Source organism: Rhinatrema bivittatum, chromosome 2 (genome assembly GCF_901001135.1).
Source record: "Rhinatrema bivittatum chromosome 2, aRhiBiv1.1, whole genome shotgun sequence".
NCBI lineage: Eukaryota > Metazoa > Chordata > Amphibia > Gymnophiona > Rhinatrematidae > Rhinatrema > Rhinatrema bivittatum.
This window is the reverse complement of record NC_042616.1, coordinates 813,053,721-813,071,552: the sequence shown is the minus strand read 5'-3', so window position 1 is coordinate 813,071,552 and position 17,832 is coordinate 813,053,721. Positions and strand designations below refer to the sequence as shown.

General features: G+C 48.9%; 1 protein-coding gene across 1 annotated transcript in view; it reads right to left on the bottom strand.

Annotated features, from left to right (window-relative positions):
* Window positions 1-605: 605 nt before the first annotated feature.
* The window catches only part of PPP1R16A (protein phosphatase 1 regulatory subunit 16A), a 114,294-nt gene continuing 97,067 nt past the window's right edge, over window positions 606-17,832 (bottom strand). The window contains exon 10 of the mRNA XM_029592246.1: window positions 606-2,658. Coding sequence (XP_029448106.1) covers window positions 2,212-2,658 — 447 coding nt within the window. The 3' untranslated portion in view covers window positions 606-2,211. The remainder of the gene's footprint in view (window positions 2,659-17,832) is intronic.

The window sequence follows — 17,832 nt, the reverse complement described above, 5'->3', positions numbered from 1 at the left end:
CCTGTGCCTCAGCTCTAATCCCAGCTCTGTCACTGAGTCTCTGTGTGATCCTGGGTGAGTCACTTTATCTCCCTGTGCCTCAGTTCTAATCCCAGCTCTGTCACTGAGTCTCTGTGTGACCCTGGGTGAGTCACTTTATCCCCCTGTGTCTCAGTTCTAATCCCAGCTCTGTCACTGAGTCTCTGTGTGACCCTGGGTGAGTCACTTTATCCCCCTGTGTCTCAGTTCTAATCCCAGCTCTGTCACTGAGTCTCTGTATGACCCTGGGTGAGTCAATTTCTCTCCCTCTAATGGGGAAACAATACGATTGTTTCTTCTCCACTCTATAGAGCTTTTCTGATTGGGAACAAGAACTGAGACCCCAGACCCTGCAGAAGCTTCTCCCGCAGCGACCAGGACCGGTCCCTGGAACCCTGTTTGAATAAAAGGTGTTCGAGCAGTGATTAAATGGGTTTCTTTTGAGCCCTCGGCTCTCTCCAGCGCTGACATCTGCCAACCCTCACCTGTCCAGTGACGCAAGAAGCGAAGGCGGCCAGAAACAGGAACATAACCCAAAAAATGAGATAGTGGAGGGGAAGAGAGCGAGAACAAGGGACAGAGTGTTGTACAATTCAGCGTGTGGTGCGCTCCACCATTTTATTAATAGTCAAATATAGACTTCACACATCTGCATCGTGAAACTTTCACTGCTAAACTAAACTCTTTTAAATATAGACTTTGTAATCAAATTTAGAGTGAACCATGTTCTAAAAAGGAAATATTTCTTTTTAAAAAGCACAAATATCTACATCACCTCCTCCCCCAGCACCTTGGGTCTCATAAGCTTCAGAAGGACCTGGGGGGAGGGGGGCAGAGACCACAACCAAATCTCACCTACGGCTACCCCCAGGGGCACGGTGGGGGGAGGGAGGGCCCCATAAGGGGGGTGACCTCTGGAAACATGACCTGCATGGGGTCACCAGCTGGCCCTCGGGTCCTTGAGGGCAAGGCCTAACCAGTTTTTGCCCCGCCCCTATCCTATACAGACTCGTAGTTCAAATTTCTCTCAGAAAAGCAGGAACTCCAAGTTCACAGTTGCAAGGTGGCAGAACGAAGCCCGGCTCAACCCTCTTCTCCTTATGACGTGGAACCGCAGGGGCCACCTTGGGACATCTGAAGAAAGGACCCAAAGTGCTCTGCAAAGCTCCTATACCCGATTGCCTTTGGACAACGCATACATCCCAGGGCCTGCAAACGCTGAGGCCATTTATTGTGCATTATAGGCGATGAAGACATTCCCCCATCCTTCCTCCCCTGGGGTCCCATCACTTGACTGAGCTGTTTCCACCTCTGGAAAACAAAATTATGGAAATCTATATAACCCACACCCCACTCCACCCCCTCCTCCCCAGAGAAGAAACTCATACAGGGACAAACAAGGCTGGTTTTTGGTCCATTTTAACAAAAACTATTTCCCAGCTAAGGACCTGCAGTATTCAACAAAGGCCACAAGATGTCACCATGACACCACAGGCTGCACGGTGCAGTATTTTATAAGTACCTAGAACACAGGAGGAAAATACTCATTCAACCTCTACCCCTTAAAAATGTCACTTTGCAGGCACAACCGAAATGATTGCACCTGGAAGCCCTGCCTCCCTGGGAGCAGCCATCTTTGGGACTCTCAGCCCTGGAATGATAGCGGATTAGTGCATGCACTGTGACATCACATGCACTATGATCCAATCAGGTGCACCGAGTAAGAGAACGTGTACTTTTCTTGCTAAAATGGAAGCTCCCAGGATTCAAGAAAACAGTTTAAAGCATTTCAAAACAGAAGTAGTTGGAAGTAAAATGTTTAGTACAAAGGGAGTGCTGATGCTTCTCAAATGCTGTACAGTACCCTCTGGGTACAGCTTCCCTTTTTTAGGGACAGTAACAGAGGAAGCCACAGGGCTGAAGTGCTCTGGTTGCTGTGCCTCCATACCATGCAGTCTTCTGCCATTCTTAGGACTTATACCCATTAACCAGCTCCATCCTCATGAGTGGGGAGTGAGAAACTCCCATCCTCCGAGTCACTTTGGTCCACCTTTCATTACCCCTCTCTCCTGTCTGTAGGTCTGCAGCGATATACCCTGGCACGTGCACTTAGGGGTTCAACAGGCGTGATGAGCAGGACTGGACGGGGGCTGTCCTTTCTCCATCGTTCCCAGACCAAGTTTGTTCCACCGGTCACATGAAGATGCAACAGGGTTTTTTCTCTGTGGAGGGGTCTTCTGTGGGTGCGATCAGTTTCAGCAGGGGAGGGTCATTGCTAGCTGCTGGATAATGCACAGAGTTCTGCTGGGAGTCTGCTGCAGGGGTTTCCTCTTGGGTCTCTACTGGACTGGGCGGGGCCTCCAGCTCCTCACCAGACGGGAAGTCCTCGGGATGATACCGCTGCAGCTTGGCGGCCGCCCGCTGGCGCTTCAGGTCTGCCAGGGTGTGGTGGCACTTCTCAAGACTCAGGTCTGCAGCTAGGCCCTGGTCCCTGGCACATTGGTAGGACATGCTGCGGTCCAGTCGCTTGGTATAGGAGTGCTTGGGTTGAGGGATGCTGCCGTTCCTCTGGGTCAAAGGTGGGCCCTGCCCCACTCCGACTCTTGCCTCTCTCAGAGCAGGGGTTTCTGCCGGGGTACCCTGCATCACAGATAGACAAAAAAAAAAAAGATCATCAACCTTAGAACTAGGCTCTGGGGGAGAGCTGCATCCAGAAGGTGCAGAGGGGAAAATCAACCATGAATCATAGCATCATCATTTATCTATCACACTTTTTCAGCAGAAGAGTTCAATGCATGTTACAGATACTATAGATGGGAAATCAGTCAATTACACAACAGCAGTATTTATAACTCAAACACTTGGTTTTGGTGTATAAGTAGTGTAGCATGGGACTGTATTGAGTTAGTAGGTTAAGGTCTAATCTAGAAGGGACCAGAGCATAAACACTGACATACAGTAATGATTACCATATGTTAATTACATGGACTACAATAGTACATGCATAGAGCAATATGGAAGGCCTGGCAAGTGAACGAGAGTGCAAGAGAGCTATGCACGGAGTTCCGAACTGAGATTTGAGTTCACAGTGTTCACATTACGCGTACAGAGTGTAAAATGTATGTATAAGTTATATGTCAAAATTAACAATGATTTGTCATTTCACAGAGGAGAGAGACTTCCCCAGAAGTGAAAGAGTTCTCAGTAATGGGGGGGGGGGGAGAAATGTAAAATGTATGAATATAGCCAGTACGTTAGACCTGGGAAAACGAAACTTAAAACAGACTGATTTCCTGGACACCAGCTGCAGTGCAAAGGGCGGACCAAGGGATCCTAGTCATAAAGTAGGTACACATGCACAAATTCACTAATTGGACAAGGGTTAAGGGGCGGGTACACACGGACACCTGTTGATTGGCTGAAGGTAACCCTTTATAACGCTTTGCACAGACAGTCGAGCTCTGAGTAGGTTTTGGGCTTGCATTCTTTGCTTGTAATGCCTGCTACTCCTGAAGAAATCACGCGTTTCTTCAATAATAAACTTCACTGATTGACTTTTAGAGCTGGTCTTTATTGGTCTCTTTAGTCAGGGGTTTATAGTCAAGAGTGAAGGCAGATTCAAAGATCCAGCTTTTCAGGAGTTTCCTGAAGGATAGGGGAGATCTGGAGCAAGTTCGACAGAGGGTGGTAGAGAGTTCCAAGGGGTAGGGACAGATGACGAGACGAGACGAGACGATTCTCTGCCTGGTGCATGGCTAGGCGCTTTGTCATGCCGGCCCCTAAAGCAGTGCGCCTAGCCATGCACCAGATTTGCTGAGGTAGCCTTGAAAGAGTGTTGTACGCTGAGGCCAACATTTTAAACTTGGTCTGGTAGAGCAGAGGGAGCCAGGGTAAAATTTTTGGGACTGGGGTAATTCTTTCTAATCTGCCTCCTTTGTGCATCATTTGGGCTGCTGCAATCTGCATGAGTTGTAGCCACTGGTTTAGCTCCTTGGGGATCCCACTATAAAATGAATTGCAGTAAGCTAAGCAGGAGCTCGCACAGTAGCAAAGGCGGTGTTGACCAGGAAAGGTCAGAGATGACAAAGGTGTAAGGCTGCTTTAGTTACTGCCTGGACTTGAGAGCCCAGGACAAAGCCCAGGCTGCAGCAATTGGGAGCCGAGGGGAGGCTTTTACTTGTGGGGGGTGTCTGACTGGGATCTCTTTTCCTGACCTACAGCACACCTCTTTCTTGTGAGGATCTAGGCCTAGTTTGTTTTGATGTAACCAGTCGGTGACCTTAGTAATAATGAGAAACAGCGACACCATGTCCTGGAGACTTCGATGTGGCTGGGGGAAGTGTTACTGAACACTGCTGGCTCTCAGTGACGTGCAGCTATGCCCATGGGTAGATGTTATTGTGAGAACCAGTGACTTGGTGACATGGCTCCTGTGCCCATGGCTGGGTGTATGTTGTGAGCAGTGGTGACTCTTGTTAGTAACGTGCCTCGGCGTCCATGGCTGGGTAGATTGTTACTGAATACTGGAAACAAATTAAATCCAGAAAAAAAAAAAGTAATAGGATTTGCCGGTAGGTGATTAGACTACCTGCATGGAGCAGCAGTTGCAACCCTAAATGGCACAGAGGGATAACCTGTACAGAATGGCAGTTACAACCCTTAACAGAAAACATGGAGGTAACCTGCACAGAGCGGCAATTAAGGAAAATTGGTTCTTGCCTGGTAATTTGTTCCTGTAGTACCACAGATCAAGCCAGACTCCTGAGTTTATGCATCCCTGCCAGCAGATGGAGACAGAGAGCTGTACCCAAGCATAAAAACAGTAAAAAAAAAATACCAAGAAACTTTCAAAAACTTAAAAAAAAAAAAAAAAAAAAAAAAAAAAAAAAAAAAAAAATGTATAACCAGTCTGTATTCCATATCAACAAAATCGAAAAAGCAGACGACTCCACTTCCACAGATTGGGTCGGTTCTGGACTGATCTGTGGTACTACAGGAACAAAAATTAGCAGGTAAGCACCAATTTTCCTTTACCTGCACATACCCAGATCAGTCCAGACTCCTGGGATATACCAAAGCTTCCCTACTTAGGGTGTGACCTGGAGAGACTCGCTCACAAGACACTTTCACCAAAAGACAGACTCTGGCTCCCCCACATCCAAGCGATAGTGCCTTGCAAAAGTATGCAGCGACTCCCAAGTTGCTGCCCTGCAAATTTCCTGTGACAAAACCAGCTAAGCCTCTGCCCATGAGGCTGCCCAAGAGCATGTCAAGTGGGCTCTCAAACCATCAGGAACCGGATGACCTCTAGTTATGTACATCGACCGAATAGCCTCCTTGAGCCATTGCGCAATAGTAGCCTTAGAGGTCTGAGAGCCTCTCTTTGAACTGCTCCACAAAACAAAGAGGTGATACGACTTCCTGAAATCGTTCGTCACTTTGAGATACCTCAACAAAGCTCTGCATACGTCCAAAAGCTTAAACTCCTTCGCTTGAGGTGCAGAAGAGTCCATCTCAGGAAAGGCCGGAAGCTCCACAGTTTGATTCACATGAAACACTGATACCACTTTAGGACAAAATGAGGGTACTGTCCGGAAGGCGACCCCCCCCCCCCGAGTCCGAAATCTGAAAGAATTGATCATGGCAAGATAAAGCCTGCAAACTGAGAGAGATTCTCCTAGCTGAACAAATGACCACTAGAAAAACAACCTAAAGGGTCAAATCCTTAAATGTCGCTCTCCGAAGAGGTTCAAAAGGAGCCTCACACAAACGTCTGAGGATGAGATTAAGATTCCAGGATGGGCAAACTCTCCTAACTGGAGGGCCCAAAGTCTTAGCCCTCTGAAGAAACCGAACCACATCTGGATGAGAAGACAGAGAGCAACCCTCTACCTTGCCTCGTAGGCAGCCAAGTGCAGCTACCTGAACCCTAAGAGAGTTGAAAGCCAAACCCTCCTGAAGAAAGGACAAGACATGAGAGATTGGACATGACAAAGCGTGCCCTTTGTTCGGGATACACCAGGACTCAAAAACCTTCCAGACTCTTACATACGAAAGAAAAGTAGATGTTCGCCTAGCTTGAAGAAGAGTAGCAATAACAGCTTCAGGGTACCCCCTGCGTCTCAATCGCCACCTCTCAAAAGCCATGCCACTAGACAAAAGTGAGCAGTCTGGTCTGAAAATACAGGGCCCTGCCAAAGAAGTCCTGTTAAATGGCCAAAGCGTAACGGACCATCCATGGCTAAATTGACTAAATTGCAAACCATGGTCGACGAGGCCACTCCGGAGTCACCAACCCTATGTCTCCTGGATGTCTCTCTATCCATCGCAACACCTTGCCTACTACAGACCACAGAGGAAAAATGTAAAGCAGAACCTTCCAAGGCCAAGGCAGCACCAGAGCACCGATGCCCTCTGTCCAGTGCTCTCTTCTCAGACTGAAAAACCGAGCCGCATTTGAATTGAAATGAATCACCATTAGATCCACATGGGGACAGTCCCACCTCTCACGGATCAGCTGCATTGCTGCCCGGACAACTCCCACTCCCCTGGATCTAATAACCTGCGACTTAGAAAATCCGCTTGAAGGTTTTCCAGTCCTGTGGTGTGCGACACAGCTATCCACTCCATGACCAATTGCATCTCTTTGTACTTGACAATGATCTCTTTTTTTTTTACGATCCACAGAATAGTCGTTGGGTACTGACACTTCTATTAGCAATACCGTTCTTGTCTGTTTGTCCTTTACCACAATGTCTGGTTTTCTAGTGTTAATGTTTTCATCGGTTGGAGTGGGAATGTCCCAGGTGATCACGTTGTCATGCTCCACAATTCTTGGAGTTGTGATCCTGATGCTTCTCTGGTAGTGACTATATTCAGCTGGTGCTGAAGCTCTACAATTTGTGGTCTATAAGATTTAGGGCACAATTTACGATCTTATGCTTGGCGCATAAGGCACTGAAATGGAGGGGACTGGTTTATTTACAAAACCGGCTTCAGTTTAGTTACCAAGCGGTGCTCTGCGATTGTAGGCGGCGCATTTGTTGGAAGCTCCAGTTTGCTAAAGGGTGCCAGATGGTCTGCATTGGGGTCTGCACTCTCTCTTGTATAGCTCCAAAATTGTGCAATGCAGGAGCCTAGAGATTTTCACTGTGTGACCAATTCTTCGTCTTTCCGTTGCCTTTTAAAAAAGCCTGGCTTTTTGAATTAGCATTCTGATTTTCTGATTGAGGTGGTAACTGGGTTCCATGGCTGAATGTTAGGAGATGCACGGTTTTAATGAATTTTCTTTTATGCATTGATGGTGTTGTTCGATTCTTTATCTCACTTTGAATCTTTCAGGAAGTAATACATTTTTAAATAAAGTGTTTACACTGTTTCCAGAGGATGAGCCATGCCACCTTACTGTGCGCGCCTCTGTATACAGGCCTTCTGATGTATAACTGTTTCTAGGTCTGTATTACAGAGTTTGCGTTCAGCTGTTTTGCCAGTTTTTTTCTATGCAGTCTGTGAACCATTTTGTCCATAGTCCACTGTATTGTGCTGCGATTAGTAATCTCTCACCTTTAGCCATTCCTGTGTCAGGTTTTGATATACATTTGGTTGCGGAAGTAATTCGCTGAGGTTCATATTCAGTGGCTGGGCAGCTGGCAAAGCTCTAAGCGGATAAAATTTATCTGGCTACCTTAGCTGGGATATTCAGCAGTTTGCCTCCAACACTGAATATATCTGGCTAGTTTTACAGTTAGTCGGAATGCCCCAGACCATCCCTGACATAGCTGGATGTGTTTTTAGCTGGCATGTCAGAAGTGGTCAAACCAGAGGGGCAAACACGTTGAATATGGACCTCTTTGTATTTTCTGCTGTATTTGTGCATTTGTCTTTCCTTGTTCACTGGTTCAACTCTTTAAAGAGTTTTTTTCCCACTTGTTTTGCAAATTCAGTTGCTGCTTTCCCCATGTGGGCTGGTGACTGACATTCATCGCTTCTGTTCGTTGGATTGCTTGTCCAAGTTTAACAATGGAAACTGTTTCAGGCCATTCACCTTCATAGTTCAGCACTTTTTGAGTATTTAGCTCTGTGGAGTATGCCTGGAGGCTTATAATAGTAGCTGTGTGTGAGTAACTTTTTTCTTTAAGACCCATATCTCGTCTTCAGTTCTTGGGATGTACAGTGTCAGCAAATGTGGGTTCTTCTAGATTAGAAGATAGGCTTGGGTCTTCTTGTTTCTATAGCCAATTGGTTTATATCTTTCTGAGGTCAGTTTATGATTCTAAAGCTGTATAAAAGTGCGGGGATTGCAAGATGATTGATAGCTTGTATCTTATTCTGTGCTGTTAAAGCACTTTTCAATATCAGTTTCAGTCTCCTGTAATATTAATAGCAAAATAGTAAATGACAGCAGATAAAGATTCAAATGGTCTAACCAATTTGCCCAGCAAAATGTTTAGGGTTGTAACTACTGCTCTGTGTAGGTCACCTCCATGCAGAAATGTTACACCAAAAGTTAAGAACGTAAGAATTTGCCATACTGGGTCAGACCAAGGGTCCATCAAGCCCAGCATCCTGTTTCCAACAGTGGTCAAACCAGGCCACAAGAACCTGGAAAGTACCCAAACACTAAATAGATCCCATGCTACTGATGCCAGTAGTAGCAGAGGTCATTCCCTAAATCAACTTGATTAATAGCAGGTAATGGACTTCTCCTCCAAGAACTTATCCAATCCTTTTTTAAACCCAGCTACACTAACTGCACTAACCACATCCTCTGGCAATAAATTCCAGATTACCCTATTTCTTCATTTCCATCCTCTAGCCACTAGGGATCCTGTGTGTTTACCCATTCCCTTGGCTTTACCCAAGGCAAGTCTTGCCTCACAAATCTGCTTCACATTTTTGAAGGGGTTAACAAACATGTAGATAAAGGTGAACGGGTGAATGTAGTGTATTTGGATTTTCAGAAGGTGTTTGACAAAGCTCCTCATGAGAGGCTTCTAGGAAAAGTAAAAAGTCATGAGATAGGTGGTGATGTCCTTTCATGGATTACAAACTGGCTAAAAGACAGGAAACAGAGAGTAGGATTAAATGGACAATTTTCTCAGTGGAAGGGAGTGGACAGTGGAGTGCCTCAGGGATCTGTATTGGGACCCTTACTTTTCAATATATTTATAAATGATCTGGAAAGAAATACGACAAGTGAGGTAATCAAATTTGTAGATGATACAAAATTGTTCAGAGTTGTTAAATCACAAGCAGATTGTGATAAATTGCAGGAAGACTTTGTGAGGCTGGAAAATTGGGCATCAAAATGGCAGATGAAATTTAATGTGGATAAGTGCAAGATGATGCATATAGGGAAAAATAACCCATGCTATAATTACACAATGTTGGGTTCCATATTAGGTGCTACTATCCAAGAAAGAGATCTAGGCGTCATAGTGGATAACACATTGAAATAGTCTGTTCAGTGTGCTGCGGCAGTCAAAAAAGCAAACAGAATGTTGGGAATTATTAGAAAGGGAATGGTGAATAAAATGGAAAATGTCATAATGCCTCTGTATCGCTCCATGGTGAGACCACACCTTGAATAGTGTGCACAATTCTGGTTGCCGTATCTCAAAAAAGATATAATTGCGATGGAGAAGGTACAGAGAAGGGCGACCAAAATGATAAAGGGAATGGAACAGCTCCCCTATGAGGAAAGGCTGAAGAGGTTAGGACTTTTCAGCTTGGAGAAGAGACGGCTGAGGGGGGATATGATAGAGGTGTTTAAAATCATTAGAGGTCTAGAACGGGCAGATGTGAATCGGTTATTTACTCTTTCGGATAGTAGAAAGACTAGGGGGCACTCCATGAAGTTAGCATGGGGCACATTTAAAACTAATCGGAGAAAGTTCTTTTTTACTCAACACACAATTAAACTCTGGAATTTGTTGCCAGAGGATGTGTTAGTGCAGTTAGTATAGCTGTGTTTAAAAAAGGATTGGATAAGTTCTTGGAGGAGAAGTCCATTACCTGCTATTAAGTTCACTTAGAGCAGAGCTTCCCAAAGTGTGTGTCGCGACACTTTAGTGTGTCGCCTGCAGCATGCCACGCAAGCCCGGTGCACGTGACACACCGGCAAGTGGGAGCCAATGCGGCCGCCGGTGGACCTCATCCCACTGGCGGCTGAGTAGTAAAGTATCGCTGTGCTGTGTGCCGGAGACGCACAGCAGGAAGATCGGCGGGGCCGTGGTGGAGCTTACGTCACCACGGCCTGAAGAAAAATGTCACGCAGGTGCTCCTCCTCCTTCCTGCCCACGCGGCCCCGGAAGAAAAATGTTGCCGGAGCCGCGCGGGCAGAAAGGAGGTGGAGCATCAGCCACGTGCAGAAGAGGAGCAGCGTTGTTGCAGCGGGCGAGAAGAGGAGGAGGCCAGGTAGCAGGGTCTCCACTGCAGATCGGCCCGAGAAGATCAGAGTCGCCGCGATCGGCCGAAGATCAGGGCCGCTGCAGAGCCCATCCTGCAGCAACCCGTGAAGAGGAGGCCCAGAGGTAAGAGAGAGGCTGAGGGCCCGATGAGTTGTGTGCGTGTATGAGGTGAGTTGAGAGATTGGGTGCGTGTATGAGGTGATTTGAGAGATTGGGTGTGGGAGTGAGGACCTGAATGTTTGCAGAGACAGCATGTGAGAGCCTGTGTGTGTGTGTGTGTGAGAGAGTCAGACAGCATGTGGGAGTGAGAGAGCGCCTGGTTGTGTGAGAGTCAGACAGCATGTGCAAGAGAGAGACTGTATGAATGATTGTATGAGAGAGAGCATGTGAGAGCCTGTGTGTGTGTGTGTGTGTGTGTGTGTGTGTGTGTGTGTGTGAGAGAGAGAGAGAAAGCATGTGAGAATGAGAACCTGACAATGTATGAGGGAAGAAGATAGATGGAGAGAAAAGAAATAGAAAAAAAAGACAATATGAAAGGAATTGGCAAAAAAATAAGAAAGGGGAGGTGGAACAAAAAAAGCCTGTGACCAACCATTTAGAAAACTAAGATCAGACAGCAAAGGTAAAAAAAAAGAAATAAATTACTTTTTACTGATTGGCACATGTAATCTTTGGTAATGTGCAAGAGTAGCACTTTCTCTATGCTGATCTCACAATGTACGAGATCAACATGGAGGAAGTGGAAGCCCACGGGGCCTGCACAGAGGCGGCAGCAGAATGGGCTTCAGTGCCAATAGCAGCAATCAGCGCCTCCCAAATAGCCATGTGGCAGCAGTGACAGTGGCAGCAGAGGAATGAGAGAGGCTCCGAGGTTGCTGGCAAAAGAAAGAGAGGGGGTCTGCCTTTAGTGTGTGCATGTGTATGAATGGGAGTCTGCCTGGGGGTGTATGTGTGTGAATGCATGGGTGTCTTCCTGGGGTTTGTATGTGTGAGAATGAATGTGTGCATGCCTGGGGGATGGTGAGGGAGTGGTGTGAAAATGACTGGGAGCCTGCCTGGGGGTCAGTTTCAGTGTGTGAGAATGACTGGGAGCTTGCCTGGGTGTGTGTGTTTGTGTGAGAATGATTGGGAACTTGCCTGGATGTGTGTGTGTTTGTGTGAGAATGATTGGGAACTTGCCTGGATGTGTGTGTGTTTGTGTGAGAATGATTGGGAACTTGCCTGGATGTGTGTGGGTTTGTGTGAGAATGATTGGGAACTTGCCTGGATGTGTGTGTGTTTGTGTGAGAATGATTGGGAACTTGCCTGGATGTGTGTGTGTTTGTGTGAGAATGATTGGGAACTTGCCTGGATGTGTGTGTGTTTGTGTGAGAATGATTGGGAACTTGCCTGGATGTGTGTGTGTTTGTGTGAGAATGATTGGGAACTTGCCTGGATGTGTGTGTGTTTGTGTGAGAATGATTGGGAACTTGCCTGGATGTGTGTGTGTATGTGAGGGAGCCAGAGCGAGTGTGTATGAGAAAATCCAGGGGAGTAAGAGTTTGTGTGTGGGGTGTGTGTGGAGGGGGAGAGAGTGTCTTAGAGCCTGAGAGTGTGTCAGTGTCTGTGAGAGCGAGAGGTTATGGTGGGTATAAGAGCATGAATGTGTATGTATGTGACAGTGTATGTGTGAGAGAGAATGGACATGCGAGTCTGTGTGAGAGAGGATAACCTCCTAATCCTGGACAATATCAGGGTGACTGGAAATCAAGAGCTCCCACGTATGGACAGCAGGGGCTTTTTAAAATCCTTATTAGTTTTAATTATTGGGTGTTATTTGATATATGTGTTGTTTTGAAATATTTTATTGGTGTTTGGGAAATTGTAAAAAATGTATATGATTTTAATTAATAGAAATTCTATTTATCAGTAGTTTTAAAATATTCTTTTATTAGTATGGTTTTACTATTATAACTGATGCTTTGTTTTTTGATTTTATTTGTTTTATGAGGAATGGTGGTTCTGTTTTTCCATTATTAATACACAGTCTGGCTTCTTGGGGTTTCCATTTCAGTTTTTGTTTAATTTGGGCTCCTTTATTTTGTATTCTGTATTTGGTGAGGGTCTGTCTCTGCTCTGTGTGTGTGACCATGATGAGAGATTCTGCTAGCATGTAGTATCTGTATAGGGATCTATAGCAATCGGGTTTATTTTTTTCCTCAGTAGGTGGTGTATTGGTATTCTAGGACCCAGTGTAATATTTACCTTTGCGTTTTCACAGGTAGGGTTATTGTTGTTTGAGTCCTTGGTGTTATTACTGTTGTGTTACAATGGGATTGCAGTATAGATTTTGAGTGTCTTTTTTGCGAGGTTTTGTGTTAGTTCACAATGTGCCTGGCAGTGGAAGGTGTTTGTGCTGCTGTTACTGTGAGGTGACACCAGCATTTGAAAATATCTCTTACTATGATGAGCTGTAAGGGAAACATCCAAGCTCCATTGTTTGGGGGAATTTCAGTGGATGCACAGAGTTACAGAACTGGAGGTGCAGGATTTATATTGACATTCTGTCCCTTCCTATATATTCCAGACTTCACTCTCATAGCCAAATAGAATTAGTTGAATGAGGCTATCAAATAATTATATAGTGTGAAACTGGCCAGCTTTTTTAAATTATGCAGAAGACCCTTTGGACTTTCTTATTAACACCAAATATTCAAATCTGTGTTCATCCCATCAAGCTTATATATCTCATTAAAGAGGTAAACTGAATAACACAATAAAAGAAAATTATTACTTACCTGCTAATTTTCGTTCCTGTAGTACCATGGATCAGTCCAGACAGTGGGTTATGTCCCCAATCCAGCAGATGGAGTCAGCACAAGCTTTGAGGGGGCGTATCCATATATACTACTACCCCCTCTGCAGGAGTTCAGTATCGAGTATATCAAAGCCAGAGTAGAAACCCCCGAAGGATCAAGTTTGTGGAAACAGATAATGAAAACAATTGTAACCGCAACAAGTAACTGCAAACATCCTACCAACTTGTAGGGAGCTGTGAAAAACAGCGAAAAGAAACGACTGTGAAGACACAGAACTCTGCGAGCAAGAAGTAGCGCAGAGCTGAGCAGGATCAAGAACCCAAACGCGGTGGGCGTCTGGACTGATCCATGGTACTACAGGAACGAAAATTAGCAGGTAAGTAATAATTTTCTTTTCCCTGTACGTACCTGGATCAGTCCAGACAGTGGGATGTACCCAAGCTTCCCTAAATCGGGTGGGGTCCTGCGAGGCCTGCTCGGAGAACCTGCTCGCCAAAGTGTCCAGAGACCGAAGAGGCGAGGTGCAGACGATAGTGCCTCGAGAACGTGTGTAACGATTTCCAGGTGGCTGTCCTACAAATTTCCTGCGAGGATACCGAGCGAACCTCCGCCCAGGAAGCCGCCTGAGAACGTGTAGAATGCGCTACGATTCCGGGTGGGGGAGTCCGACCTGCCCCAATGTAGGAAGCAGCAATGCCGGCCTTCAGCCATCTGGCAATGGTAGTCTTCGAGGCCTGAGACCCCTTCTTAGGACCGGCCCAGAGTACGAAGAGATGGTCAGAGGTCCAGAACTCATTTGTAGCCTCCAGATAGAGGCGCAGAGTGCGCTTGACATTCAAGAGACGGAGAGACTTCGGCTCTGAGGAAGAGAAGGACGGCAACTCCACCGTCTGGTTCACATGGAATGCAGAAACCACCTTCGGAAGGAAGGAGGGAACAGTGCGAAGCGAAACTCCAGAGTCGGAGAAATGGAGATAGGGCTCTCTACACGACAGAGCCTGCAGCTCCGAGATGCGTCGAGCGGAACAGATGGCCACAAGAAATACAGTCTTGAGAGTGAGATCCTTTATCGTTGCACTGCGCAGTGGCTCGAACGGTGGTCCCGACAGGGAGCGAAGCACAAGGTTAAGACTCCAGGAGGGACAAGGGTCCCGTAACGGAGGACGCATATGCTTGACACCCTTGAGAAAACGAGCAATGTCAGGATACTGTAGAAGAGAGCCCCCATCGCTCAACAGCGAACCAAGGACGGCCACCTGAACCCGTAATGAATTATAGGCGAGCCTTTTTTTCCACCCCCGCCTGTAGAAACTGAAGGATCTGAGGTACAGAAGCCTTAGCGGGTCTCGTGGCCTGGCTGGTACACCACAGCTCGAACATAGGCCGCCGACGTCGATGTCTTTCGTGCCCGCAATAGCGTGGATACTACCGTCTCCGGGTAGCCCCGACGCCGGAGGCGGCGCCTCACAAAAGCCAGGCCGCAAGACAGAAGAGTTCTGCCTGCTCGAAAAATACAGGGCCCTGATGTAGGAGCTGGGGGAGGTGCCCCAGCCTGATTGGTCCGTTGATCACCAGCTGTAGCAGGTCCGCAAACCAGGGTCGCCTGGGCCATTCTGGGGCGACGAAAACCACGGTCCCCTGATGGCTTTCTATTCTGCGGAGCATCCTGCCCACCAGGGGCCATGGTGGAAAAGCGTAGAGCAGAAGATGTGGAGGCCACGGGAGGACCAGGGCATCCACTCCCTCCGCGCCGCGCTCTCTCTGGCGACTGAAGAAGCGTGGAGCCTTGGCGTTGAGAGCGGACGCCATCAGATCCAAGTGGGGGGCCTCCCACCGATGGACGAGAAGTTGCATCGCTTTGTCGGAGAGAGAGACCACTGTCCGGGGTCCAGCAGTTGACGACTGAGGAAGTCCGCTTGGACGTTGTCCACACCGGCGATGTGCGAGGCCGCTAGCCGGACGAGATGACGCTCCGCCCATTGCATCAGCAGCGCCGCCTCGAGCGCGACCTGCGGGCTGCGCGTGCCTCCTTGTCAGTTGATGTAGGCCACGGTGGTAGCGTTGTCCGATAGGATTCTGACTTCCCGGTTCCGAAGAAGCGGGAGGAAATGTCGCAGAGCTAGCCGGACCGCTCTGGTTTCCAGACGGTTGATTGACCACTTCGCCTCCACCGTGGACCACGTCCCCTGAGTGGCGCTTCGATCGCAGACTGCACCCCAACCTGCTAGACTGGCATTGGTGGTCACCACCACCCAATTTGGCAGATCGAGGGACACGCCACGGGCCAGGTTCGGCGGATCCAACCACCAGCCCAGACTGTCCCTGGCATTCTGCGGGAGCGGGAGAATCATCTGGTAGTCCTGCGATACTGGTTTCCAACGGGAGAGGAGCGCCCACTGTAAGGTCCTGATGTGCGCGAAAGCCCAAGGTACAAGGTCGATGGTGGACCCCATCACTCCCAGGAGTTGCAGGTAGTCCCAGGAGGTGGGCTCTGGTAACGCAGAGAACCGTCGTGTGTGATCCCGCAAGGATTGAGCTTTGTCCTGGCGCAGAAAAACTTTGCCCAGTAGGGTGTCGAAGGTCGCCCCCCAAAAAAACCCAAGCGTTGCGAGGGCATGAGGGAGCTCTTGGAGAAGTTCACTACCCATCCCAGGGAATATAGAAACCGTACTACTCGAGTCACCGCTGAGCGTCCATGATCGAATGACTTCGCCCAGAGGAGCCAATCGTCCAGATAAGGATGAACCAGGATGCCCTCCTTCCGGAAAGCTGCCGCCACGACTACCATGATCTTGGTGAAGGTGTGCGGCGCCGTCGCCAATCCGAACGGGAGAGCCGTGAACTGAAAATGCTGGTCCAGAATTTTGAAACGAAGGAAACGGTGGTGGTCCGGGCGGATGGGAATGTGCAGGTAGGCCTCCGTTAAGTCCAGGGAGGAGAGGAACTCCCCCCAATGCACCGCCGCAATCACTGACCGGAGCGTTTCCATGCGGAACTGAACGACTCGAAGGGATTTGTTGACTTCCTTGAGGTCTAGGATAGGCCGGAAGGAACCGTCCTTCTTTGGTACGACGAAATAGATGGAATAGTGGACCGAGCCCACCTCTCCGAAGGGCACGGGCGCAATAGCGCCTATCTCCAGGAGTCTGTCCAGAGTCAGCTGCACCGCTCCTCTCTTGAGGTCCGAGCCACAGGGGGAAAAGATGAACCTTCCCTGCGGGGGGCGGACAAATTCCAATGCGTAGCCGTGTTTTATGGTATCCAGGACCCACTGGTCCGAGGTGATCCGTGCCCACTCCGCGTAGAAATACGTTAGTCGGTCCCCAATCCTGGGGACAGGGGAGTGGGCGAGACTGGCATCATTGTGAAGACTTGGTATAGGGGTTCCCGGTTCCGGGAGTAGTGCGTGCTGGCCGACGCCCGCGAAAGGAGCGCGACCAGGGCTGAGACCTGGGGGCGGGTGACCGGGAGCCCGCCTGTCTGTATCCCCTGTAGCGCCGTTGCGCTCTGGCTCTGGTCCGAGAAGAAGAAAATGCTCTGGATGGTCGAAACCTATCCTCCGGCAGCCGATGAACAGCGTTCTCCCCCAGGGACTTGATGATCTGGTCCAAATCCTCCCCGAAGAGGAACTTGCCCCTGAAGGGAAGAGAGCCCAGACTCGACTTAGAGGACGTATCAGCCGCCCAATTGCATAGCCACAGTAGTCGTCGTGCTGCCACTACCGAAACCATGGATCTTGCGAGGACCCGAAAAAGGTCATACGAGGCGTCCGCCCCATACGCCACTGCGGCTTCTAGCCGATCTGCCTGGGCAGCCTCATCGGACGGCAGGTTCTGAGACGTGAGGAGTGAGACCTCGAAAACCCGCTTAAGGAAAACTTCCAACTTATGATCCTGTGTGTCCCGCAACGCCGCACCTCCCGTCACTGGGATAGTCGTCCTCTTCGTGACCGCCGACACTGCGGAGTCCACCTTTGGGACCTTGATGAGGTCCAGAAATCTTCGGGGAGCGGGTACAGCTTTTCCATAGCCCGGCTGCTCTTCAGGGAGGCCTCCAGGGTGTCCCATTCCCTGGTGAGAAGTTGTAAAAACGAGTCATGAATGGGAAAAACCCGAGCCCTCGGCCGGAGTGCCGCCAGGACAGGATCTCCCTTCCTTGAAGAAGTGATGACAGCGGGAGCTACTGGGGCAGGCGGGTCTGGTGGCGGATCCAAATCTAATTCTTGGATGATCTGCGGGATGAGGTCGTCCAGCTCTTCCCTCTGGAAGAGGCGTAGGGTACACGGATCATCCCCCTCCTGCGTGCCGTCCCCTTGTCCCCCGTCCGGGAGGTCAAGTCCATGTCCCGCTGGGTCTGGCACCGCCCCCACTGCCGCGGGCGTGGATCGGACCCGGGTAGGAAGGCGGGAGGTCCCCACTCCCGGAGGGTCGGGGGGGGGGGCCGGCGTCGAGGGCGACATCCGAGGGATCTTAGGAGGGGGGGGGTGTGTCCCACAGGTGCTTCCAGCCCCTGCAGATAAGCGGTATGCATGAGCAGGATAAACTCCGGAGAGAACCCCGGCCTGCTCAGGTGCGCTTCGGGGGCGGCGTGGTTCCTGCTCCCTGGCT